The sequence below is a fragment of the Stenella coeruleoalba genome (genome assembly GCF_951394435.1).
Source record: "Stenella coeruleoalba genome assembly, chromosome: 1".
Lineage (NCBI taxonomy): Eukaryota > Metazoa > Chordata > Mammalia > Artiodactyla > Delphinidae > Stenella > Stenella coeruleoalba.
In genome coordinates this window covers 105,187,857-105,214,710 of record NC_137169.1, presented here as the reverse complement: position 1 = coordinate 105,214,710, position 26,854 = coordinate 105,187,857, and the positions used below count along the sequence as shown (strand labels likewise).

General features: G+C 40.6%; 1 protein-coding gene across 1 annotated transcript in view; it reads left to right on the top strand.

Annotated features, from left to right (window-relative positions):
- The window catches only part of NOTCH2 (notch receptor 2), a 177,485-nt gene that overhangs the window by 127,946 nt on the left and 22,685 nt on the right, over window positions 1–26,854 (top strand). The window contains exons 13-21 of the mRNA XM_079932106.1: window positions 5,213–5,405; window positions 6,761–6,906; window positions 8,472–8,585; window positions 18,087–18,206; window positions 18,612–18,764; window positions 21,453–21,681; window positions 22,706–22,907; window positions 24,645–24,798; window positions 25,181–25,365. Of these exons, the coding sequence (XP_079788232.1) occupies window positions 5,213–5,405; window positions 6,761–6,906; window positions 8,472–8,585; window positions 18,087–18,206; window positions 18,612–18,764; window positions 21,453–21,681; window positions 22,706–22,907; window positions 24,645–24,798; window positions 25,181–25,365 (1,496 nt within the window). The remainder of the gene's footprint in view (window positions 1–5,212; window positions 5,406–6,760; window positions 6,907–8,471; window positions 8,586–18,086; window positions 18,207–18,611; window positions 18,765–21,452; window positions 21,682–22,705; window positions 22,908–24,644; window positions 24,799–25,180; window positions 25,366–26,854) is intronic.

Below are 26,854 nucleotides of genomic sequence, written 5' to 3'. Positions count from 1 at the left end.
AACCAAGAAATGGAATGTTTTGGTTACTGGGTGGTACCCTGTTCTTGGAACAGTTTTCTACAGCTGTTTTTCCTATTTGTTTTTTTAAGTCAGTTGCTGAAAATATCAGAGACAACTGTGATATATACTCATGACTTGTAAATATGAGGTGTTTTAGTCTTGCCTTTGTTTTATTTTAATACTACTATTTTTTAATTACAATTTTAATAACAGCTTGAGCAGATTTAAGGGAGGTTTTTTTTTCTAAGACTAAATTCTCTGTTCTCTGCAGACCTCTTTATACTAAATGATTCAATAGGAAAAGTAAGAAATCATGTGGTACTTCTATAGAATACTTCCCAGTTTTATAAACTACTTTTCAGTTTCACCTTGATGTCCATTATTTTGCTGATTTCTTATAACAGTCCATGAAAGTACATAGGTTGGATATGAAACCAAAAGCACAGGTAACAAAAACTAAAATAAACAAGTGGGACTACATTAAGCTAATGAGCTTCTGCACAGCAAAGGAAACAATAAGTTGAACAGGCAACTTACAGAGTGGGAGAAAATATATGCAAACAATATATCTGATAAGGGGTTAATATCCAAAATGTACAAAGAACTCATACAACTCAATAGTAAAGAAGCAAATAATCCAATTAAAAATTGGGCAAATAACAAGAAAAAGAATTCTGTAACTATGTATGGTGACAGATGTTAACTAGACTAATTGTGATGATCATTTTTCAATATATGCAAATATCCAATCATTATGTTGTACACCTGAAACTAATATAATGTTCTCTGTCAATTATACCTCAATTAAAAATGAAAACACATTAGTCAGGGGTAGCTATACCCAGTTTTGGAAAATACTATTGGAAAATACCCAGTAATTTCCAGATAGAGGACATTGGCAATGTTCACTCTAATTCTCAGAGTTACATGATTTAGCCACAGACTGATTGTATTTTTAACTTGTAAATCATGATTTGTATTTTGAAATCCAGTATCATCTGAAACAGGTGAGGTTCTGAAAGCTTTACAATCTACCAAACCCTAGTGTTTTTCAAATAGCATTTGAAAGGCTAATCATGAGTAGCTACCAATAGAGCTAATCCTCATTACAATGTCATTATACAACTATATAAAATCACCAAAATACAATTTAAAAAGTAGATACGAGGTTTACAGTCTTGTCTCTCTCTAAATCTCTTACAGTATTTTCTAATCAGGAGTAAGGTGTGTAAATGTTTATAAATTTATAAATGTTGAACATGCAGTTGCTTTTGGTTCTCCAGCCCGTAGTCAAGCGAATAATGGCATATCCTGAACAGGCACGCTGCTAAGCACAAGGGGAGTGAGGAGCACTGAGTGTGGCAAAGGTGGTAGAAAATGAGATCATGCCTTTAAAAAGATTTAGAGTGTGATCCGGAACCCAGACTGCATTCATCAGAAACATTCAAAAAATGTATAAATGATGAAGGAAAACAAATGTTTAGAATCAGGGGGAAGAAAGGGGAAAGGACCTTCTGTTTCCAAAGAAGACATACAGATGGCCAACAGGTACATGAAGAGATGCTCAACATCACTAATCATCAGGGAAATGAAAAAACCATAGTGAGATAATCACGTCACACCTGAAAGAATGGCTGTTCTCAAAAAGATAAGAGAGAACAAGTGTTGGCAAGGATGTGGAAAAAAGGGAATTCTTATACACTGTTGATGGAAATGTAAAATGGTACAGTTATTATGGAAAAACAATATGGCAGTTATCAAAAAATTAAAAATTGAATTATCCTATGATCCAGGAATCCCACACTTGAGTATATATCTGAAGGAACTTATTTCGAAGCGGTATCTGCACACTCGTGTTCATAGCAACATTATTCACAGTAGCCAAGATAGCGAAACAACTTAAGTGTAAATCAGTGGATGAACGGATAAAGAAGATATCTTGTGTATATACAATGCAATATCATTCAGCCGTGAGAGAGAAGGAAATCCTGACATTTGCGACATGAATGGAATTTGAGGACATTATGTTAAGTGAGATAAGTCAGACAGAGAAAGACAAATACTATATGATATCTCTTATGTGCAGAATATAAAAAAGCCAAACTCATAAAACCAGAGAGTAGAATGGTGTTTACCGGGGTCTGGACTGGGGGGTAGGGGATTGGGGAGATACTGCTTAAGGGTACAAATTTGCAACTAGATAAATAAGTTATAGAGATAGAATGCATAGCATAGTGATTATAGTCAACAGTACTGCATTATAAACTTCAAAATTGCTAAGAGAGTAGATATTAATTGTTTTCACCCCAAAAAGAAATGATAGTTATGTGAAGTGATAGAGGTGTTAGCTAACTCTGTGGTGGTAATCATACTGCAATATATAAAATATATCAAACTAGCACATTGTATACCTTAAACTTACACAATGTTATATGTCAGTTATGTCTTAATTTAAAAATTAACAAAACAAAAAAAGCAGATAGGGAAGTTTTATTATTCTCATTTAACAAATAAGGCAACTGAAAGACAGAGCTTGATGTGTCCATGGTCTTAGCTAGTGAGTCACACTGCTAGGACTGTGAGTTCCCAGAAGGCAGGGACCTCCCTAATTATCTTTTTAGCCAGCATTTTGTAAAACAGTGTCTAGCACAGAGGGAACACTTAGAAAATGTTGCTGAATGAATGACCAGAATCACACATGGAACTTCTGACATCCAACACCAGGCTCTCGAGTCTGGACTATACCGTGCTTTCATTCATTAAATACTAATTTTTTGGGCACCTACCTACAAGATAAGAAACATTGGTTAATTTCTCATTCAGTAGTTACTGAGCCCAACAAGGCACATAGCCTTGTGCTGGGTGTTTCTGATGCTGGGGTTTCTAACGCTACTTTAAGCGTGGGACCTTGCTAGTGAAGCAGCTGTCAGTCCATCAAGTAGACTGCACAAAGAGGCACTCAACCCTCTCAGCTAAAGATGACTTGAAAATTGATTCTGCAAAGAGCTTTTAAAAGCAAATGAAGGAAATGTGAGAGGAGTGGCTTCTGAGAAGATTCTTCCCAAAAAAAGGACAGAAAATGAAAAGGCTTTTTCCTCTCATTCTCCACTGGATTGCAGGCTGAGGATAGTGCTACAGTTGAAGAGTTCTGTCTCTTATCTTGGTGCCAGTGGCAAACACCAAAAAAAAAATCAGAGGTTGAAGCTAAGAAAGTAGTATTTTAAAATAAGTTATTAGTAAAACACTTAAGAGGAAAATAGCAACTACTACCAGATTATGGGTTTTTACCTCAAGAACCACCAATAATGGTTTAGAGAGCAGTGGAGGGTGAAAAAATGTTAATACCCATACTTTAAAGGGGTGTGTATCTATTTCATTTGGAATTTCCTGTTCTAAATGCAGGGTTGCTCTTTCTTAAATGAAAATGCCTGTTTTTATCTAAATCAGAAAATTGGCTTCTTAGAAATTTATAAATTCCTTCCTAGCAGTTGCTTGTTGCCACTCATTTACAGAATTATGGGTTATTTTAAAATTTTATATCATTTTGGAATATACAGTTAAATCATTTATTCAAAACTTAACAAAGCAAAACTCTTACGTAACTGGCATACATTATTCCACTTAAAGAAATAAATGTGAAGGTTATAGCAGGCATCTTTTCAAAGTGCAGTCTTGGATATGTTTTAGAGGAAGAACATATTCAGTTCAGTTTCATATATTCTGAACATTTACATTATTATTTGATGGTAAACTACTAATAATTGTCTACATCAGAGTTTCTCAAAATGTAGTATTTGAATCACTTACATTATTTATTTATTCTTTATTTTTTTTAACATCTTTATTGGGGTATAATTGCTTTACAATGGTGTGTTAGTTTCTGCTTTATAACGAAGTGAATCAGCTATACATATACATATATCCCCATATCTCTTCCCTCTTGCGTCTCCCTCCCTCCCACCCTCCCTATCCCATACCTCTAGGCGGTCACAAAGCACCGAGCTGATCTCCCTGTGCTATGTGGCTGCTTTCCACTAGCTCTCTACCTTACATTTGGTAGTATATATATGTCCATGCCTCTCTCTCGCTTTGTCACAGCTCACCCTTCCCCCTCCCCATATCCTCAAGTCCATTCTCTAGTAGGTCTGTGTCTTTATTCCCGTCTTACCCCTAGGTGCTTCATGACATTTTTTTTTCTTAAATTCCATATATATGTGTTAGCATACGGTATTTGTCTTTCTGTTTTACCTACATTATTTAAAATGTGGTTTTGGGGCTTCCCTGGTGGCACAGTGGTTGAGAGTCCGCCTGCCGATGCAGGGGACACGGGTTTGTGTCCCGGTCCGGGAAGATCCCACATGCCGCGGAGCGGCTGGGCCCGTGAGCCATGGCCGCTGAGCCTGCGCATCCGGAGCCTGTTGCTCCGCAACGGGAGAGGCCACAACAGTGAGAGGCCTGCATACCGCAAAAAAAAATAAAAATAAAATGTGGTTTTGGGGCTCTAAGGATCTCCTTTTAAAACAAGTACTTTTAGCAACTCTTTTTTGCACATTAAAGTTTGAGAACCACTGGTCTAGATTGAGAGACCCTGGATGGTTTTCTCAGTGATCAGAGAACAATAAAATTATGCTTAGAATACTCTTCTTCCTGCGGCAGAAGATGGATTAATACAACTCTAAAAGTGAAAGTAAAATAGCTTTTCTTTTCAATCAGTTTAATCATTAAATTAATAGTCTACTCACGAAACATTCCTGTTAATTGAGATTTACCATATATGGAAATGTAAGAGATTGACTAACTGAAAAAAAATGAATGCAGTAAACCAGCTGAAAGCAGTGATAAGGAAAGCTTCTTGGAGAGTACTCCAAACAGCAACAAGAAGAGCAGCCAGCTTTGGTAACATTTGATGTTCTCTTTTTGAATCCTTGTAAAGTTTCCCCATCTCTAAGATGGAGTGAAGAAATACATGTCAAAACACTACAACACTGTTCCAGCATTTTGTTAACTTTATTATCAAAGCACAGTGCCCTTTGCCCCTTCCTTGCATGGCACTAAGGGCCGTTGGATGTCTTATTCCTTAAGTCTTGACATGCGGTGCCCAAGGCATCTTATAGCCTATGAAGATGAAGGTATCAACACAATAGATCTCATAGTTCTGTGTCTATTCCCTAAGCATTTTGTATTTGACAAAAACTGTCTCCCTTCTCTACAGGGCAGAGATGTAACATTGACATTGATGAGTGTGCCTCCAATCCCTGTCGCAAGGGTGCGACATGTATCAACGATGTGAACGGTTTCCGCTGTATATGCCCTGAGGGGCCCCATCATCCCAGCTGCTACTCACAGGTGAACGAGTGCCTGAGCAATCCTTGTGTCCACGGAAACTGTACTGGGGGCCTCAGTGGGTGAGTAGCTGTCATGTATTAATAGTTTCTTATTGACTTGTGTCAAGCCAGTTGAGTTTTAGTATTGGCCATACCCTGTAGAAGTCAGTCAGGACTTTAGCTGAGACCTCGCTGAAGATTTCGGTAGTCTGCGGCATAGTCTACCAAATCGCCACTTCTTCTCTACCTTCTGTGACTGAGTAGGTGGAAAATAAGGAGGAATGTCTCTTTCCTCATGTGGGTAGTCAGCACATGGGAGGAATCCAGGGTAATTTTATGAGTCTTTGGCAATTGCACTTTTAGTACTCATTGCAAGATTGAGTTCTGAGGGATGTTCTATTTGATTTTCCCCCCTGCTTAAAAAAAAAGCCCAACTCTGTTCTATCATGGTACCAGTGGGTGCCACTGAAGTAGATCTAGTCTCAGCTAACTTTAGACATGGCCCTGATGAAATGTTCACAGTTTGCAAGCCCCTGAGAGTTGTGTAATGTGTTGGTAAGTAATTTTCTAGAATCACAAAGTGTGATGTTAGGTTCCATGAGATAGTCGTGTACTCTTGCTGTGCTTGCCAGAGGACAGGACTCTGGGCATTACCATTTGCCATGCTTACGACAGGTGAAAGAACGAAGAGTGTATTAAGAGGTAAATAGGAAATCAAGTTATTTCCAAGATGAATTAACTCAGTATTCCTGTTTCAGAGTATAGCAGCCTGCAAAGAATCCCAACCCACCTACTTTTTTTTAAAGGATCTCCAGACTAGGAGGCTGTTATCTCCTGATACCACATTCTAAGTGCTAATGATGTTCAGATTGTGAACAATGTGCATATATTTCAAATACCTTCATTTTTGTTCCTTTTCCTGCTCAGTACCCTCAGTGCTTTCTGGGGGCAGGGATTCAGGTCAGAGCAAAGCATGTCTCAGAAGTCAGACATCCCAGGAGCTCTTCAGAGTGGCTTAGTGTCTCTGATAACTACACTACTTCCTGGGTGTCTGTTTTATACCAGAAACAAGTGATCCTAAGGCTTGCGTTACTTTTAGTTTATATAGAAGAAAAGAAACTGCAGATTTATCTGTGTTAACGTGTCTTTCAGATTGTCCTGATTTGTTGTACCAACCACTGTTTACATATGAAAACTCACTATACTTACTTAGTTTCTCTAGCATCTTTGTGGGCCAGGAAGGTGTGTTTACTGAATACTCCAGATGGGCCCACATGATTCACATGGTGACCCAAGTATAGGTCCATAGAGGATCAGAAATGAGATTAGCTTACCCAAGAGTTCCTTGGTCCTTCAGTTTTTCAGAATGGTGTATTTCAACTATGACTCAATTGTACATTCATCCCCCAACAGTAAATAACTCTGTCTTCTTTCAGATACAAGTGCCTCTGTGATGCAGGCTGGGTTGGCATCAACTGTGAAGTGGACAGAAATGAATGTCTTTCTAATCCATGCCAGAACGGAGGAACTTGTGACAATCTGGTGAATGGATACAGGTGCACTTGCAAGAAGGGCTTTAAAGGTGAAAGCAAAAGTGCCTATTTTTATCTCCCTTCTCTCTCTGCCTTTCTGTTGGTGCATATGGCTTGACTCACTTCTTCCTTTCCCTTTTTTCCTTCTCACTCATACAGCAAATATAATTTGAGTACTTAATATTTATAGGGCAGTTGGGGAATAAAAACATAGATTTATACATGGATTCTATTTTCAGACTAGCAGAGAGGTGAGTTATTGAAACAGTACCATTTAAGGTGAGCAACTAGAACTCCACTTACACAACTTTGGACAGGTGTTCTAATTGTAAGCTCCAGTGTAGGCTTGATTCTATGTTAATTCGCAAGAGATATTGGTAGTAGAATGAAAATTTTGTTTTACTGTAATTGTAGCAATAATATCATGGAAGAATCCAGTATTTAAAACCTTTCCAACAAATTCTCTTACACATTAAGATATTCTTAGATGATACCTAGTCACCTATGGCCTTCTGGAAAAATGCATAATAGTGGGTATTGTGTAAAATCACGTTTTGAGTTGTCTCTGTTGTATTTCTCCCGTTGCTTTTGTCTTAGATACTCAAGAGAGAGAACCCTGTGGGTAAATCATTCACATTTGTACTTCGCTATCCATGTAGTCACTGATTTCACCACTCAGAATTGTGCCAGGCTACTCTAATACGTCAGTATGTTTCCGTGTCACTTGGATTACTTGAAAATTTTCTGAGACCCCATTTTAGTCAGTAATTTTCTGACATTCAGATATATTACATCTGCAAAGAAACTTATAGATTTAAGAACACGTTTATTTCTTTGTCTCATTGAGACTCGCTGATCAACAAAATAAAAATCAAAACGTAAAGTCCAGAGTTGTACGGCTGTCGAGTAGCAGAGTACAGTTTGAACCCAGACCTCTGTACTCCTAGACCATCATTTTCTTTTGTACAGTGCTGTAGTTCCTCAGTCTTAAGGCTCTGTGTCAGGCCCTACTGAAGGGACAAAGGCGTGTGGCATTTAGTACAGTCCTGTCCCCATGGATGCTTCCTTCCTTTTCTCTTTTTCATAGTGGGAGTAGATTTCGTGTCTTGGATCAGGGGAAACAGCTTTGTGACTTCCGGAAGCCCTACCACATCGATGGTAGAGACTGTGCATTTGAAAGAGTGGGCATAAATCACAGGCTTTGATTAAGTATTCGAATATTTTATCCCTTGATATCTTACGGGCTGTTTTTAAGCCCTGACCAGATACTCTGTATAGAAAGAGCTTCTATTTAGATATAGCAGTAGGTCTTCACCCTAATGAACTTCATGGTCCATAATGGAGAAATTACTTACGTTTGGAGGTGCATTAGACTTTCAAGCTATTAGAATATACTGTTCTTCCATTCATTTTTTGATGGATTAAGCACTTTTTACTGACTGTGTCAGGGACTTGACACTGAAATGAATGAACAGGTGTTCCAGTGGCCTGAAGAAGTTAATGCAGTTTCTGAGGTGTTTAACGTTTACCACTGAGAGGATTGCTTAGTAAATGAGGTAATGAGGAGGCTAACGAAGTTTCACTGTCTTTGGTTTTTCCCCTTTTCTGTCTACAGGCTATAACTGTCTGGTGAATATTGATGAATGTGCTTCGAATCCGTGTCTGAACCAAGGAACCTGCTTTGATGATATAAGTGGTTATACCTGCCACTGTGCGCTGCCGTATACAGGTGAGTCCTGCAAGTGCAAGGACCCGAAGGGTTGCTTGGTCTTGCCTTGTCATTCCAAACCTCTGAGTCTCAGAGATGGGATCTGTGGGGCATTGATGCCGCTCTGAGGAATCATTCCCTCGTCACCCTTCCTGCCCTCACTGACTGGGTCTTCAGCTCTGAGAAAACACTGTGGCCTCTCTAGATGCACGTGGTGGGGAAACTCATTTGCTGCCTTTATTTTTTAGGGTTTGAAAATTTTAAAAAATTATATATGGCTGGAATTGACACATAGCTGATGGTTTAGTCATTATTTGAATGGACCCCAGAGTCTCTATGGCCTGTGCTCTTAGTCTGAGTTTTGCTAACATAACAACTACCACTTATCGGTCATTTGCTATGTGCCGGACACTTGACATACTTGGGATGATTTGATCTAGTGCTCACAATAATTCTACAAAGTATTTAGAAGTTCCTATCACTATTTTATACATGTGGAAGCTGAGGCAAAGAGAGCTTGCTTGCTGAAGGTCACATAGGTAAGTGGTAGATCTAGGATTTGTCCCTAAGTCTCTCTGAATCCAAAGCTTGTCCTCTTGTCATTCTTCTCCTCACGTTCATTGCCACTGCATCTTATTCAGAGAGGTACGACCCCTGGGATGGCGATCACACACACGCAAGACGTGGGTGTGACTTCATTGCACATCAGGTGTTCTTTGTTTCGGGTGGTGTTACAGGAGTGTGCCTGGACGTTTCTTTGTAGTCTCCTGCCTCATTACTGCCATCTTGTGATTGGTTGTATTTGTGTAGCTCGTTTACCTCTTCGTCAGCCATTTTCTTCATCTGTGGGGAACAAAACAGAAACATGAACAGTGACTTTGCATGTTTCTCCAGTGCCTAGCATGCAGGCAGGAGCATGGCTGAGTTCTTACTCCCCTGGAGCCGTAGGCTGTTCATTATAGCTGTTGCTAGTGACTCTAGGCTGTTTGGAGTGGCAGAGTGGCCAGAAGCATGCCTCTGTTACCTGAAAGACTTGATACTACATTGTTATCTTTGTCACCTCTTTAGAAGAAACATTCATGCAGGGAAAGTGCATTTAGCCAGCCTGACTGATAAAATCAGTTATCGGAGATCCCTAGCTATCCCCAGACGGACAGTCTATTTTTTTTTTTTTTTTTTTTTTTTTTTTTTGCGGTACGCAGGCCTCTCAGTGTTGTGGCCTCTCCCATTACGGAGCACAGGCTCCGGACACGCAGGCTCAGCGGCCATGGCTCACGGGCCCAGCCGCTCCGAGGCATGTGGGATCTTCCCAGACCGGGGCATGAACCCGTGTCCCCTGCATCGGCAGGCGGACTCTCAACCGCTGTGCCACCAGGGAAGCCCACAGACAGACAGTCTAAATAACGCCATTTCACAGTGATAGTGCTGATCACATTTGTTGGTACTGAGCAGATGATCTCACTCACAGCCATAAAGACTGAGAATTGATGGCTGTAGGGAGATACAAGCAGGTGTCACTATGTTCAGGCACATTAGAGACTTACCTGAATATGACTAAGGTGCACAGGTCATCTTGAAAATATTTGTCTTCTTGCTATTCAGATACTATAAGAATATTTGACTAAATGCTGGCTGTTGGTTTTTCTGTGTATTAGGATCTTATTAAAAGAATTTACTACTTGTGAATTTTGAGAAATTATATGAGACTGGAAATCTATGCAGATTAAAATTTCAGTGCTGAGTTGTCACTAAGTGTTTTAAGTGTCATTGAATTTGGCCAGCATGAAGGGAACTAGGAAACGTTGCCTTTTCTTGTGAGCCATTATTCTGACCAGACACATTAAAAACTTGTTAGGGATATTGATGAAAATTTGTGGTAATATTGTTTTCTTTCTGAATACAAAATTTTAGGATAAAATTTTAAATTGAGTTAGTTGTAATTTGACTTTATTTTGTTGAAGTATAATTGATTTACATTATATTCATTTCAGGTGTACACTATAGTGATTCAGTATATTTAAAGATTATACTCCATTTAAAGTTACTGCAAAATAATGGCTATATTCCTTGTGCTGTACCTTATATATATGTAGCTTATCTATTTTATATGTAGTAGTATGTATCTCTTAATCCCCTACCCCTATCTTGCCCTACTCCCCTTCCCTCTCCCCACTAGTAACCATTAGTTTGTTCTCTATATCTGTGAGTCTGTTTCGATTTTGTTATATTCATTTGTTTGTCTTGTTTTTTAGATTCCACATATAAGTGATAACATACAGTATTTGTCTTTCTCTGTCTGACTCATTTCACTAAGCGTAATATCTTCTAAATCCATCCATGTTGTTGCAAATGGTAGAATTTAATTCTTTTTTTATGGCTGAGTAATATTCCTCTGTGTGTGTGTGTGTGTGTGTGTGTGTGTGTGTGTGTATCACATATCACATCTTCTTTATCCATTCATCTATTGATGGATACCTCGGTTGCTTCCATATCTTGGCTATTATAAATAAGGCTGCTTTGAACATTGAGGTGCATGTAACTTTTTGAATTAGTGTATTTATTTTCTTCAGATATATGCCCAGGAGTGGGATTGCTGGATCATATGGTAGTTCTATTTGTAGTTTTTTAAGGAACCTCCATACTGTTCTCCATAGTGGCTGTACCAATTCACATTCCCACCAGCAGTGCAGGAGGGTTCCCTTTTCTCCACACCCCCTCTAGCATTTATTGTTTGTCGAGTTTTTGATGATGGCCCTTCTGACGGGTGTGAGGTGATATCTCATTGTAGTTTTGACTTGCATTTCTCTAATAATTAGTGATGCTGTGCATCTTTTCACGTGCTTTTTTAGCCATCTGTATGTCTTCTTTGGAGAAATGTCTATTTAGATCTTCAGCCCATTTTTTGATTGGATTGTTTTTGGTTTTCTTTTAATTGAGCTGCATGAGCTATTTGTATATTTTGGAGGTTAATCCCTTGTCAGTTGCTTCATTTGCAAATATTCTCTCCCATTCTGAGGGTTGTTTTTTTATCTTGTTTATGGTTTCTTTTGCTGTGCAAAAGCTTTTAAGTTTCATTAGGTCCCATTTGTTTATTTTTGTTTTTATTTCCATTACTCTAGGACGTTGATTGAAAAAGATCTTGCTGTGATATATGTCAAAGAGCATTTTGCCCATGTTTTCCTCTAAGAGTTTTATAGTATCCAGCCTTACACTTAGGTCTTTAACCCATTTAGAGTTTATTTTTGTGTATGGTATTAGAGAGTGTTCTGATTTCACTCATTTACATGTAGCTGTCCAGTTTTCCCAGTACCACTTATTGCAGAGACTGTCTTTTTCTCCGTTGTATATTCTTGCCTCCTTTGTCATAGATTAGGTGACCATAGGTGCGTGGGTTTGTCTCTGGGCTTTCTATCCTGTTCCATTGATCTATATTTCTGTTTTTGTGCCAGTGCCATACTGTCTTGATTACTGTAGCTTTGTAGTATAGTCTGAAGTCAGGGAGCCTGATTTCTCCAGCTCTGTTTTTCTTTTTCAAGATTTCTTTGGCTTTTTAGGGTCTCTTGTGTTTCCATACAAATTGTAAACTTTTCTGTTCTAATTCTGTGAAAAATGCCATTGGTAATTTGATAGTATTTCATTGATTTTGTAGATTGTTTTGGGTAGTATAGTCATTTTCACAATATTGATTCTTCCAATCCAAGAACATGGTATCACCTTTCCATCTGTTTGTGTCATCTTTGATTTCTTTCCTCAGTGTCTTATAGTTTTCTGAGTACAGGTCTTTTGCCTCCTTAGGTAGGTTTATTCCTAGGTATTTTATTCTTTTCGATGTGATGGTAAATGAGACTGTTTCCTCGATTTCTCTTTCTGATCTTTCGTTGTTAGTGTATAGAAATGCAAGAGATTTCTGTGTATTAATTTTGTGTCCTGCAACTTTACCAAATCCATTGATGAGCTCTAGTAGTTTTTCAGTAGCGTTTTTAGGGTTTTCTCTGTATAGTGTCATGTCATCTGCAAACAGTGACAGTTTTACTTCTTCTTTTTCAATTTGGATTCCTTTAATTTCTTTTTCTTCTCTGATTGCCATGGCTAGGACTTCCAAAACCATGTTGAATAATAGTGGTGAGAGTTGACATCCTTTTCTTTTTCCTGATCTTAGAGGAAATGCTTTCAGTTTTTCACCATTGAAATGATGTTTTCTGTTGGTTTGTCATATATAGCTTTTATTATGTTGAGGTGGGTTCGCTGTATGCCCACTTTCTGGAGAGTTTTTATCATACATGGGTGTTGAATTTTGTCAAAAGCTTTTTATGTATCTATGGAGATGATCATATGGTTTTTATTCTTCAATTTGTTGATGTGGTGTATCACATTGATTTGCGGATCCTGAAAAATCTTTGCATCCCTGGAATATATCCCACTTGATCATGGTGTATGAGCCTTTTAATGTGTTTTTGAATTTGGTTTGCTAGTATTTTGTTGAGGATTTTTACATCTATGTTCATCAGTGATATTGGCCTGTAATTTTCTTTTTTTGTGATATCTTTGCCTGTGTTTGGTATCAGGGGGATGGTGGCCTCGTAGAATGTACTTGGGAGTGTTCCACCCTCTGCAATTTTTGGAAGAGTTTCAGAAGGGCAGGTGTTAACTCTTCTCTAAATGTTTGATAGAATTTGCCTGTGAAGCCATCTGGTCCTGGACTTCCGTTTGTTGGAAGAATTTTAATCCCAGTTTCAATTTCAGTACTTGTGATTGGTCTGTTCATATTCTCTATTTCTTCCTGGTTCAGTCTTGGGAGATTGTACCTTTCTAAGAATTTGTCCACTTCTTCCAGGTTGTCCGTTTTATTGGCATACAGCTGCTTGTAGTAGTCTCTTATGATCCTTTGTATTTCTGTGGTGTTCATTGTAACTTCTTTTTCATTTCAATTTTATTGATTTGAGTCCTCTCCCTCTTTTTCTTGAGGAGTCTGGCTAAAGGTTTATCAATTTTGTTTATCTTCTCAAAGAACGAGCTTTTAGTTTCATTGATCTTTGCTATTGTTTTCTTTGTCTCTATTTCATTTATTTCTGCTCTGATCTATATGATTTCTTTCCTTCTACTAACTTTGGGTTTTGTTTGTTCTTCTTTCTCTAGTTGCTTTAGGTGTATTAGTTTGTTTATTTGAGACTTTTCTTGTTTCCTGAGGTAGGACTGTATTGCTATAAAATTCCCTCTTAGAACTGCTTTTGCTGCATCCCATAGGTTTTAGATGATCGTGTTTTCGTGGTCTCTAGGTATTTTTTGATTTTCTCTTTGATTTCTTCAGTGATCTCTTGGTTATTTAGTAACATATTGTTTAGCCTCCATGTGTTTGTGTTTTTTACAGGTTTTTTTCCTGTAATTGATTTCTAATCTCATAATGTTGTGGTAAAAAAAATGCTTGATATGATTTCAGTTTTCTTAAATTTACCGAGGCTTGATTTGTGACCCAAGATGTGATCTATCCTGGAGAATGTTCCATGTGCACTTGAGAAGAAAGTGTATTCTGCTGCTTTCGGATGGAATGTGCTATAAGTGTCAATTAAGTCTATCTAAGTCTAATGTGTCATTTAAGGCTTATGTTTCTTATTAATTTTCTGTCTGGATGATCTGTCCATTTGTGTAAGTGAGGTGTTAAAGTCCCCCACTATTACTGTGTTAACTGTCAATTTCCCCTTTTATGATTGTTAGCATTTGCCTTGTATATTGAGGTGCTCCTATGTTGGGTGCATATATATTTACAATTGTTGTATCTTTTTCTTGCACTGATCCCTTGATCATTATGTAGTGCCCTTCCTTGTCTCTTGTAACAGTATTTATTTTAAAGTCTATTTTGTCTGATATGAGTATTGCTACTCCAGCTTTCTTTTGATTTCCATTTGCATGGAATATCTTTCTCCATCCCCTCACTTTCAGTCTGTATGTGTACCTAGGTCTGAAGTGGGTCTCTTGTAGGCAGCATATATATGGATCTTATTTTTGTATCCATTTGGCCAGTCTGTGTCTTTTGGTTGAAACATTTAATCCATTTATATTTAAGGTAAGTATTGATACGTGTGTGCCTATTGACATTTTCTTAATTGTTTTGGGTTTGTTTTTGTAGATCCTTTTTTCTTCCTTTCCTCTTTTGTTCTTTTCTCTTGTGTTTCCCGCCTAGAGAAGTTCCTTTAGCATTTGTTGTACAGCTGGTTTGGTGGTGCTGAATTCTCTTAGCTTTTGCTTCTCTGTAAAGCTTTTACTTCTCTGTAAAGCTTTTGATTTCTCCATCAACTCTGAATGAGAGCTTTGCTGGGTAGAGTATTCTTGGTTGTAGGTTTTTTCCTTTCATCACTTAAAATATATCATGCCACTCCCTTCTGGCCTGCAGAACTTCTGCTGAAAAATCAGCTGATTACCTTATGGGGGATTCCCTTGTATGTTACTTCTTGCTTTTCCCTTGTTGCTTTTAATATTTTTTCTTTGTATTTAATTTTTGTTAGTTTGATTATTGTGTGTCTGGGCATGTTCCTCCTTGGGTTTATCCTGTATGGGACTCTCTGTACTTCCTGGACTTGGGTGACTATTTCCTTTCCCATGTTAGGGAAGTTTTTGACTGTAATCTCTTCAAATATTTTCTCAGGCCCTTTCTCTTTTTTTTCTGGGACTCCTATAATTCGAATGTTGGTGCATTTGATGTTATCCCAGAGGTTTCTGAGATGGTCTTCATTTCTTTTCATTATTTTTTCTTTATTCTGTTCCACCACAGAGATTTCTACCATTCTGTCTTCCAGGTCACTTATCTGTTCTTCTGCCTCAGTTATTCTGCCATTGATTCCTTCTAGTGTATTTTTAATTTCAGTTACTGTATTGTTCATCTCTGTTTGTTTGTTTTTTAGTTCTTCTAGGTCTTTGTTAAACATTTCCTATATCTTCTCGAGCCGTGCCTCCATTCTTTTTCCGAGATCTTGGATCATCTTTACTATTATTACTCTGAATTCTTTTTCAGGTAGATTGCCTATCTCCTCTTCATTTAGTTGTTCTTATAGGTTTCTATCTCGCTCCTTCGTCTGCAATATATTTCTTTTACTTCTCATTTTGTCACTCTTACTATGTTTATGTTCTCCTTTCCACAGGCTGCAGGATTGTAGTTCCTCTTGCTTCTTGTGTCTGCCCCCTGGTGGGTGAGGTTGGTCCAGAGGCTTGTACCATTATCCCCTTGATAGGGAGTTTGATTGGTGTTGTGGTGACCAGAGGCTGGTCCTGGATATTGAACAGGGCCTCCTTTTTGCTCTGTGGTTGTCACTGTCCTGTCAGGGGCAGGGCCTGATCCCTAGTTGTTGGAGTAGAGGCCCCTAGATCTGTTTATTAACTGTGTTTCTGATCTGCAGTGCAAGGAAGGTGGGATTGGAGTGCTCCCACTGGGAGAGGAGTCACTGAGTTTTCCTCCTTTGGAGCTGTTCACCCGTGAATGTGCTCTATTGTGTCCCCTTTTGCCCATTGTGCAGGCTCACAAAGTACACTGTTGTTGGCACTGCTCTTGGTCCCACTGTAACTGTGGGTATGCTGGCAGTTGGCCCTGGTGACTCTCGGGCATTGTTTTCACCAGGCCACTGGCGCAGATCCACTGAAGTCAGGTCCCGGGACTGCAGTAGTAATGAACCTGGACCCGCTGTGGGAGCTGTGGTGGCAGCTCAGATTCTGACCTGGCCCAGCCTCTGTGTATGTGCCCACAGAGCCTACAGCTGCTAAAGCCAGACCCGTCCCAGCTGCAAGAGCACTTGTCCTTTGGGATGTCTCACAGGCGCTGAATTTAGGAAGCCATCAGAGGAGGTGTAACTCTGGGTTCGTGTAGCTGTGAGGAGAGGCTTAAGGTCTTCTTCCTTAGTCACACGGGCCCTGGGGCTCAGCTGTGGTTTCAGCCCCACCTCTGTGTGTGTTCCTCTCACCGGAGTCTGCTCCAGAGGTGGCCGGAGCACACGAACTCGTCAGGCTGGAAGGAGCCCAGGTGGCGACGGGGGCCAGCGTGCTGTCCAGGCTGGGGTGGGGGGGATGGAGGCAGAGGAAGCGATGGAAGGGGGGGCACAAACGGCCTCCAGCCGGAGCCCTCCCTCGTGCCCGTGGAGGCAGGGCCTGCCTCACGAGGAGAGAGGCTGCACAATGGCGACCCTGCCCTTTACACGGGGCGCTTCACTTCTGTGGCGGTCCGGGCTTCCTCCACAAGCATTCCTGGTTGCAGAGCTCCTCACTCCCGTCCCTTCAGGCTGTCTCCTCACAACCAACAGCAGTCCCCTCCCCAGGTCTGCTCTCCAAACCCCACGTCTGGCACCCAGCCCCCGTGTGCACCTGCAGGCACCCGTCTCAGGCTGGGTGGCACAGGACTGTGGCACGGACCATCTGCATAGGTCTCACTGTGTCCTGCCTGCCACAGACCAGTTGCCGGGCTCTCCTCTGAGTCTCCAAGTCTCCCCTTCTGTCCCAGCTGATCTCCCTGCCGGTGAGGAAGCTTCCCCAGATGTGGCAACCTCTCCTCACCTTCATCTCCCTGCCAGGGGTACAGGTCCCATCCTGCTTCCTCTCCTCTTCCTTTTCCCTTCTTCTATCTTTCATGCTACTTGGTTATGTGGGGATCTTTCTTGTCCTTTTAGGTGTCCAAGGTCCTCTGCTAGTGTTCAGCAGGTGCTCTGGGAGAATTGTTCCACTTGTAGATGTATTCCCAGTGCATTTGTGGGGAGAGGGCAACTCCACGTCCTCCTACTCCTCTGCCATCTTGGAAAAAGCCTATCTCCCCTTTAATAAAAGCATTCTTTTAATTTTTTTCTGGAGTCTTATATTCAGTATACTAAGATAGGAAATGTTGATGGGCAACTATCAATGTCATGTTGTTGATATAAGGAGAGATGTTACTAGGCATTCAGAATTACTTCACTGTTTTCCACCTCTGGTGGCCTTCTCATCAACCCCATTGCCTTCTGGAACAGGCCGGCAGAGGTTTTGAGGAGTAGGTGGCTGTGTTACTTCTTTCCTGCTCATGTGAAGGTAGATCTGTGTGGCTAAGCATCTGAGTAGCTGAATCTTAGCTATGAAGATGCAGAAACTGTCACCCCTGATTGATGCAGGATTCCAAATCCATGTAACCCCTTGTGATAATAATATGAAGATGACAGCAGCCCAACAGTTGTTGAGTACTTACTCTAGGTACTGGGCCCTATGCTAATAAGGACTTTGTAAGCATTTTATCATTTAATCCACAAAAAGCCTCTATGAGTTATATACCATCCTAATTCCCATCTTATTTATGTGGAAGCTCAGAGAAGATAACTTGCCTGAGATCACACTGTTAGTAATCACATCAGAGCCAAGACACAAAAGTCCATAGGTCTCTCAGATTCCAAAGCTCTTATCCATTACGTTAGACCTGAATTCAGAGATCATCCTTCAGTATAGAATTTGGTGGGGTGGGGGGGGGAGTTTCAGTTTCCTTGGAATTTTTCTCTATAATGAACTCTGTCATTTGATTTACAGGAAAGAACTGTCAGACTGTATTGGCTCCCTGTTCCCCAAACCCTTGTGAGAATGCTGGTGTTTGCAAAGAGGCACCAGATTTTGAGAGTTACACCTGCCTGTGTGCTCCTGGCTGGCAAGGTAACAACATGGGAATGGGGAAACCAAGAGCCTTAAACAAGGTGGTCAGGTTATCTGATGACACGGAGGACCTGGTCTTTTGAGGCTTGCCCTCTTTTGTTAAGAACGGAGGCCATGTATAGAAGCTGCTAACTGGAATGTTTTAGAAAGCCGAAAGCCTTTCCGTTTTGCATGTCTCTGGGGCTAGAGGACTCCCACCAGAGTCTGAAACCATGATGTTCTACAGGGCATTGTAGCATCAACTGCTAGGGGCACAGAAGCCTTCAGGGACTTCCAAAAGCAGGAGACCAACCGGAATATCCTTGGAGTAGCCCCACCTACCCCAGCTGAAGCTCAGGCCCCACATAAATTTCTGTGGGAATCGACTTCCAAAGACTGGACCGTTCATTGCCCCTGTGTTTCCAGGTCAGCGGTGTACAGTTGACATTGACGAGTGTGTCTCCAAGCCCTGCATGAACCACGGTCTCTGCCATAACACCCAGGGCAGCTACATGTGCGAGTGTCCTCCAGGCTTCAGTGGTATGGACTGTGAGGAGGACATCGATGACTGCCTTGCCAGTGAGTATGCCAGCCTGCTCCTAAGTCCCCGAGGGAGAGGAGAGCGTAGGGAGCAGAGCAGAACTCAGCGGAGGCGCTCGCCTCTCAGTGCCGAGACGGGCCGTCCAATAGTTTACCATGTGTCTTTAGTCTTTGTACTTTAAAAATCTTCATTTTGAAGCCAGTGGCTTTAGGAGTTAAGGCAGGGTAGTCCCTTCTAAGTGTTGCCTTACTGATTTTTGTACATTGACGAAGTGGGAACAATGCTATGACAGCTTTTTTAGAAAAGCACATCTCTTGAAGTATCATTAACATACAGCACACTGCCAGTATTTAAATGTACCAGTCAATAAGTCTTGCCGTACGACAACTGAAACCAATACTCAAGATACCGAACATGTCCACCCCCCTGAAAGTATTCTCATCTCTTTTGTAACTTAACTCTCCTTTCCACTTTCCTGTCCCAGGCAACCAGGGATCTATCTCTGTCACTATGGATTTGTGTGAATTTTTTTACAGTTTTATATAAATAGAATCATATAATGAAAACTCTTTTCTGAAGAGAGGGAATATGAGTTCTAAAGGTTTTACTGAGTAATTCTGTTTTGTAATCTTGCTAAACTCACTTATCATTAATTCCAGATTAGTATAGCTTCTGGTTTAGTTTAGATTCCTAGGATTTTTTTATAGAGATAATACACTATGTTATTTCTGAATAAATACAACTGCTATACCTTTTATTTCTTTTCTGTATTCGTTTATTTCTAAATCTGTACGCATTTTATTTATTTTTCTTGCATTATTGCACTGACTTCAGTAAATGCAGAATAGAAGTGGTGAGAGAAGCCGGTCCTGCCTTGTTCTTGATTCTAAGGGAAAAGCATCAAATTGAGGAATTTACCTCAGTTTACCTCAATTTGGTGAGAATTTTGCAATTTACCTTCAGTTGGCTGAGAATTTTCTTCCTTTTAATAATGAATGAGGGTTACTTTTCTTTCAGATGATTTTTCAGTATCTCTTGAGGTGGTAATACTGTTTTTTAAGGTCTTTTAATGTAAGTGAATTATGTTAATTGATTTTCAAATGTTGAACTGACCTTAAATTTCTGGGATAAATTCTACTTGGTCATGATGTGTTATCTCTCTCATATATTGTTGGATATTATTTACTCAAATTTTGCTAAGGATTTTTGTATCTGTGTTCATGGGGCATGTTCTCTAATTTTCTTATACTATATTTGTATAGTTTTGATAAGAGGGTGATGCTGGCCTCATAGAACAAATCAGAAAGTGTTCCCTTTCTATTTTCTGGAAGACTTTGAGTAGAATTAGTATCATTTCTTCTAAACATCTAGGCCTAGAATTTTCTTTCTGGGAAGCTTTTTTAATTATAAATTTAATTCCTTTAATAGGTGTTCAGGGTATCTATTTCTTTTTCATTGAGCTTTGGTGATTTGCATCTTTCAAGGAATGAGTTTTACTTTATCTAAGTTGTCAGAATTGTTGGCATTGAGTCTTTCATGATATTCCTTTATTGTACTTTCAATGTTTATTTTAAAATGGGGTTATTTCCCTTCTCTTATTTCAGATATTGGTTATTTATGTCTTCTCTCTTTTTTCATCTGGTTGCTCTCGGTAGAGCATTATTGGTTTTAGTAATCTATCTATCTGTTTATGTATTATGTATACTTATGTATGTAGGTATGTATTTATTTATAATCTTTTAAATGAACCCAGTTTTAGTTTCATGATTTTTCTCAGTTGTTTTACTGTTTCCTATTTCATTGATTTCTGCTCTTTAGTCTTTTCATTGCCTACTTTAGTTTTAGTTTGCCCTTCTTTTTCTAGTTTCTTAAGATGGAAGTTTAGATTTTGTTTCATTCCACTACTTCTAAAATAAGCATTTAATGCTATACATTTTCCCTCAAAACACTGCTTTAGCTGTATTTCACAAATTTTGATGTGTCATGTTCTTTTCGTTCAGCTCAAAATACTTTCAGGTTTCCATTTGGATTTGTTCTGTGACCCATAAGTTATTTAGAAGTGTGTTCTTTAGTTTCCAAATATCTTTTGTTGCTGATTCCTTCCAGGTAGGTTTTGTTACTGATTTCTAGTTTAATTCCATTGTGATCAGTGAACATTCTCCACATGATTTGAATTACTTTAAATTTATTAAAGCATGTCATATGGCCCAGTGTATGGTCTGTCTTGGTAAATGTTCTGTGTGCATTTGAAAAATGAAATGAGGGAAGAAAGGAAGAGAGGGAGGGAAAAGAAAGCAAAGATAGATTAGCGCAGGGGGCTGATTACTATCTATTCCATCCTACCCAACCCACTCCACCACCACATACACCTTTTGAAAATCTGTATTGTTACTTCTGAGATTCTGTGTATTGGGGCATATATTTGATTTACAAATGCAAGTTTGTGGGACAAATACAAGTTTTATGACTATTAAGTTTGCAAAACTGTTAGTGGTATATGGAGAGTTCATTCCAGGTATTAAACAGATTCTTATTATTAAGAATCTCAGGGAAGTGTTACTGCATTCATTTTCATAAATGGAGGAGTCAGGGCAAAACAGATGCAAAGAAAAGTCAGAATTGTTTCTGTTCTTTGTGTGACTCAGTGCAGGGTACTCACCTTTATGAGTCTAAGGTTAACTTGATGCTGCTGTTCAGAGTTCTAATTCTTGTGTGCAATGGCTTAGATCCTTGCCAGAATGGAGGTTCCTGTGTAGATGGAGTGAATACTTTCTCCTGCCTATGCCTTCCGGGCTTCACTGGGGACAGGTGTCAGACAGACATGGATGAGTGTCTGAGTGAACCCTGTAAGAACGGAGGGACCTGCTCTGACTATGTCAACAGCTACACCTGCAAGTGCCAGGCGGGATTTGATGGAGTCCACTGTGAGGACAACATTGACGAGTGCACCGAGAGGTGAGCAGCCCGTGTCCTCAGGCACCAGTGTCTTAGGGGCAAAGGGAGAAACAGGAGGAAACTACAGAGCACAGTACTGGGATCAAGGGACAGGCATAAGGCATCCACTTGGATCCCACCCCATAATCACCTCTTATTTCCTGGTTCCTGAGTCCTTGTAGACATCTAGTTACAAGCTCAAAGGTTAGAGGTTGAAAAACTTAGTGAGAGGGCTTCCCTGGTGGCACAGTGGTTGAGAGTCTGCCTGCTGATGCAGGGGACACGGGTTCGTGCCCCGGTCCGGGAGGATCCCACATGCCGCGGAGCGGCTGGGCCCGTGAGCCATGGCCACTGAGACTGCGTGTCCGGAGGCTGTGCTCCGCAACGGGAGAGGCCACGGCAGTGAGAGGCCCGCGTACCGCAAAAAAAAAAAAAAAAAAAAAAAACTTAGTGAGATGGGTCATCATTTGTTGCTTGCATAGGGAACAGAAAGAGCTATAATTCTATTCCATATCCTTTTGGTCTCTTGTTCATTTTAGTTGACAATTAAGAAATTCCTATTTCTTTGCAGATTTGTCATCCCTCTTTAAGTAATTTCTGGGAGGTTTGTTTCTTTTTTAATTATCAACAAATTTGTTCTGTTTCTCTTCCATAAAGAAATCTAGAGTCAAGAGCTATTTATTTAACACTTCCCTTATAAATTAAATTGACTTAGGGATAAAGTGAAATTTGAGACATGGAAAGCTACAGAAGCACGGGGTAAAACTTGGAAACCTTCAGTTTCTTTAGGAACCTCAGCCTCTAATAAGCTCAGACTTTTAAATACTCCTCTAACCTTTTTGGCTGTGCAAAGGAAGCTGAGATTCAGGCTGACTGGTGCCCATTCTAGTTTGAAAAAAGGTAAAGTTTACTGGATATAGGAGTTTTGGGTGCTCAGGAGTATTTGCCTCTGTAATATCTTAGATTCCAGGAACCTTAGTTTTTAAATAGCAGGTCAGAGGAACCAGATTGCATAGCTAATGTTGTTCTCCTGTTTGCTTCTTAGCTCCTGTTTCAACGGTGGCACATGTATCGATGGGATTAACTCCTTCTCTTGCTTGTGCCCTGTGGGCTTCACTGGCCCCTTCTGCCTCCATGAGATCAATGAATGCAACTCTCATCCATGCCTGAATGAAGGAGTATGTGTTGATGGCCTGGGTACCTACCGCTGCATCTGCCCATTGGGCTACACTGGGAAAAACTGTCAGGTAATTAGACTCCATCCCATTCATTCAGCTCCCTCAGAATTGTTGAATATTACACCTATTCCTTTTCTAGGCAGAATAAGCCCCACCCAAAAGAGAAAGTTCTGGGTCTTAGGGATGTCCCTGAGATAAATCTGGAGAGCTTCTTAATAGCTGGTAGATTCCAAAATGGTGACACTGGCAAGATTATATGGATTAACAAATATAAAATTGTTATAACAGGCTAACCAAGAACTGCAGAAAATGCATGTGGGAAATAAGCACATAGATATCATTTAGGAAATGCAAAAAGGGAAATAAAGAACAATCAAAATACGATTTTTAAAATTCAGGTACAACATCTAAGGGGATAATGAGAATTATCATGTCTTGCAATATTGTAACAGTCTCAAAACCGAGCTATTCACATGTCTTTTAAATTCAACTATTTATAATAATATACGTTTTCATAGACTCTTATAAGGGAAGGACCCCTCAGAGCTGACTGGTCTAGCCTTTCATTTCGTGGAAGAAGAAACTGAGCCCCAGAGGGGCAAAGTAACTTTTCCAAGGTTGCGTACCAAACAGCATTGTGTTTAATTTTATGTAGCTTTACCTCTCAAACAATGGTACATGATAGAATAACAGCAGTCCAAAGAACTTAGGAATAAATGGCCACGTTTAACTAGACTTACAGAGTACACTTCAATAAGGCTTTGCTGTAAGCAAAGGTGCTGTAAGCAGCTCTGCCTGTTAAACAGCTTGTTGCTGATTCTGTGGATCAGGAGGGTTTTTTTTTTTTTTTTACATCTTTATTGGAGTATAATTGCTTTACAATGGTGTGTTCGTTTCTGCATTATAACAAAGTGAATCAGTTATACATATACATATGTTCCCATATCTCTTCCCTCTTGCGTCTCCCTCCCTCCCACCCTCCCTATCCCACCCCTCCAGGTGATCACAAAGCACGAGCTGACCTCCCTGTGCTATGCGGCTGCTTCCCACTAGCTATCTACCTTACGTTTGGTAGTGTATATATGTCCATGCCTCTCTCTCGCTTTGTCACAGCTCACCCTTCAGGAGGGTGTTCTTCACAGGGCTCCTGCTGGTTCTCACAGTGCAGACTACAGGTGCTCGTGGAGCGCTCTGCCCTTCCCCCTTTCTTTCACAAAAGGTCTGTACTGTTGAGTATGGCCTTCCTCTCCCCGGGGGCCAGGCCACCACATGTGAGTTTTGGAGAAGGTGCTAGTTCACTTACAGTCTTTGTCTCATGCTTTTCATAAGCCTGAGTTTCTCCCATCAGATAAGCTCTTTGACAGTTTTTAGGTTTATTAACAGACTTTAAGTCCTTTCACTCTATTCACCGCAGACAGACTTGATCAAGCCCCACGTGGATTTCTCACTCAGGAGCAGCACGTAGGAGCTGTCTGACAGCTTTAACTCTCTCTTTCTTTCTAGCCCCATAGGGTGACCATGTTTCTAGACGTAAGTGTGGTGTAGGGGATAACTTAACCTATTGGGCTTCCTCAAATTCTTAAACTTGTGTGGTAAGAATTTTTAAATAGCAGAGCTAAAAGGAATTAGACTGTATAAAATGATTGGATTATCTGGGGACAGTGGATCTAAGTTTAAGGCTTGGGTGAGGGCTCTTTTTTTAAATTATTAATTAGTATGCTTTCCTTTGATTTCTTAAAATGCAATGTAACTTTTTTTTCGTTTCTGGTGTCTGAATGTTGATGTATGTGTATGCCCCTGTTTCAGACCCTGGTGAACCTCTGCAATCGGTCTCCATGTAAAAACAAAGGTACTTGCATTCAGGAGAAAGCACAGTCCCGGTGCCTGTGTCCGTCTGGATGGGCTGGTGCTTACTGTGACGTGCCCAATGTCTCCTGTGAGGTTGCGGCCTCCCACAGAGGTGAGCTGTGCCCCCTCAGACTCAAGGGTCCGTCCACAAAGTATTGACTGACCAGCAGCGTTTTAGGGCAAATATTGTTATCATGGGAGGAGAGGGAAGGGAAGACAGGAGTGGATGGAGAAGACTCTGGAGAAAGGGTCTGAAACAGAAGGTGAAAGGGCAGAGAAACAGCTCTAGAGATTCCAAAAAGAAAGGTATTTGAAGTGAAAGGAAGGCATATTCCACTTTCAGAGCTTGTTTATTTTTAATATAAACCTGGTACCGAGGATTGTGAACTAGACAATAATAAAGTTTGATGTGTCAACCGGCTTAGATTAGTTGGTCTGAACCTGACGTGTTGTATGCCCTTCCGTGATGTTTCTTCCTCCACTGGGTTTCCCAGGGGTGCCCGTTGACCGCCTGTGCCAGCACTCAGGCATCTGTATCAGTGCTGGCAACTCGCATCACTGCCAGTGCCCCCTGGGCTACACCGGGAGCTACTGTGAGGACCAGCTGGATGAGTGCTCGTCCAATCCTTGCCAGCACGGAGCCACCTGCAGGGACTTCATTGGTGGATACAGATGTGAGGTGAGTAAGATGAGCAGGGAGAGGTCAGAGACCTCCCAGAAGATGGCACAACTCCTACGAACATTAGCGTATTGAGTTTAGCTGCTTATGTCTTATTTTCACAATTTATAGATTTTTTTTTCCAGTTACAATTACAGTGTTTACTAATCACTGGTTTTTTTCAGTCCCCCTGTGCAATAAGTTAAAATAGCTCTGGTAAGATAATTTTACAGAGGTCTGGAACCATCTTCCACAGGGCTGCTTCCAGGATTCAAAGCCAACCTTCGCCTGCTGTGCATTTCACAGTCCCACCCAGCCCTGCGGCTCCTGGTATTTCCCTGAATAGCAGTTGAGATAGGAGAAGCCACTTTGAGGCGTGTCCCTTTGACCCATGTCATCTTTGTATACAGTCATTGATCAACCAACTAATAATTCTCTCAAAAAAATGTTGCTTAGCCTGTTCTGTGTAGTGTCATACTGTTATATGTGTATACTTGAGGATGTGTGTGTCTTTTAAGGGACATGTCATGTCTTCTTAATGTCTGGGCTGATAATGGTTAGATCAAGATTTTAACAAAAGACCAGAGACATGGATTTGATCCCAACTTAGACCACCAAGCAACCCTGAGAAAAGCTTTGCTTGTCTACTTATCATAAATGAGCCAAAGATGGCATCTGTATATTGGTCCCTAAGTTGTTTATTTCTTCACAGTAGGCTGAGACCTGTTAGCTCAGAAACCACTGGAACCAAACTCAAATTTTGACACATCCAGTTGTTTTAAACATAGCCTTAATAAGTAGAATTTAGCCACTTAGAGCCTGCCTGCTTTGTATATTCTGCAAACCTGCAGCAGACACTGCTAGCCATAGGTAAGATAAGCCCCAGGACATGAAGATACCAAGCCATAGCTGCCCTTCAGAGCTCTCTGATGCACAGACCTTGGCCTGGCTGCTGAGTGATATCACCAAACACGTCAGCCCCATCTCTGTAACCCCCTTCCCTCCAAGTTCATCTGCCCTCCTCTCCTTACCCTCTTTCTCCCTCTCGATGATCTTATGCTGTGAGGGACTCAAAGCATTTCCCAAATAGAGCCACTTTGTGGTCGGTATCTTCTTTCTTGATGAGCCCTAAAAGCCCTGGAACCCCTACCTCTAGCCCAGCTAGCTAGCCCACCTCTCTGGGCCCTCACCCCATACCAGTCAGTTTCTCACACTTAAACATGTAGTTTCCTGAACCTGGAGATCAATACATGTGATATCTTTACTACCATCCACACATACCGTTAGAGTGAGTCACAGGGTCCTCATCACATACAAAGGAATGCATATTTTAGGGGAAGCCTGCACACAGGAGGGACGACAGTTTTGCACAGGCATCATCTGAAATATCGCTCAGAACATTCAGTCCTTGCCTTCCCCTTCAAGTGGCTTTTTGTCACTTTCGGCTGGAAGTGATAAATGCCAGTAAGATGTGAGCTAACTGCACGAGATTGTTAGTAGAGAGTGTGAT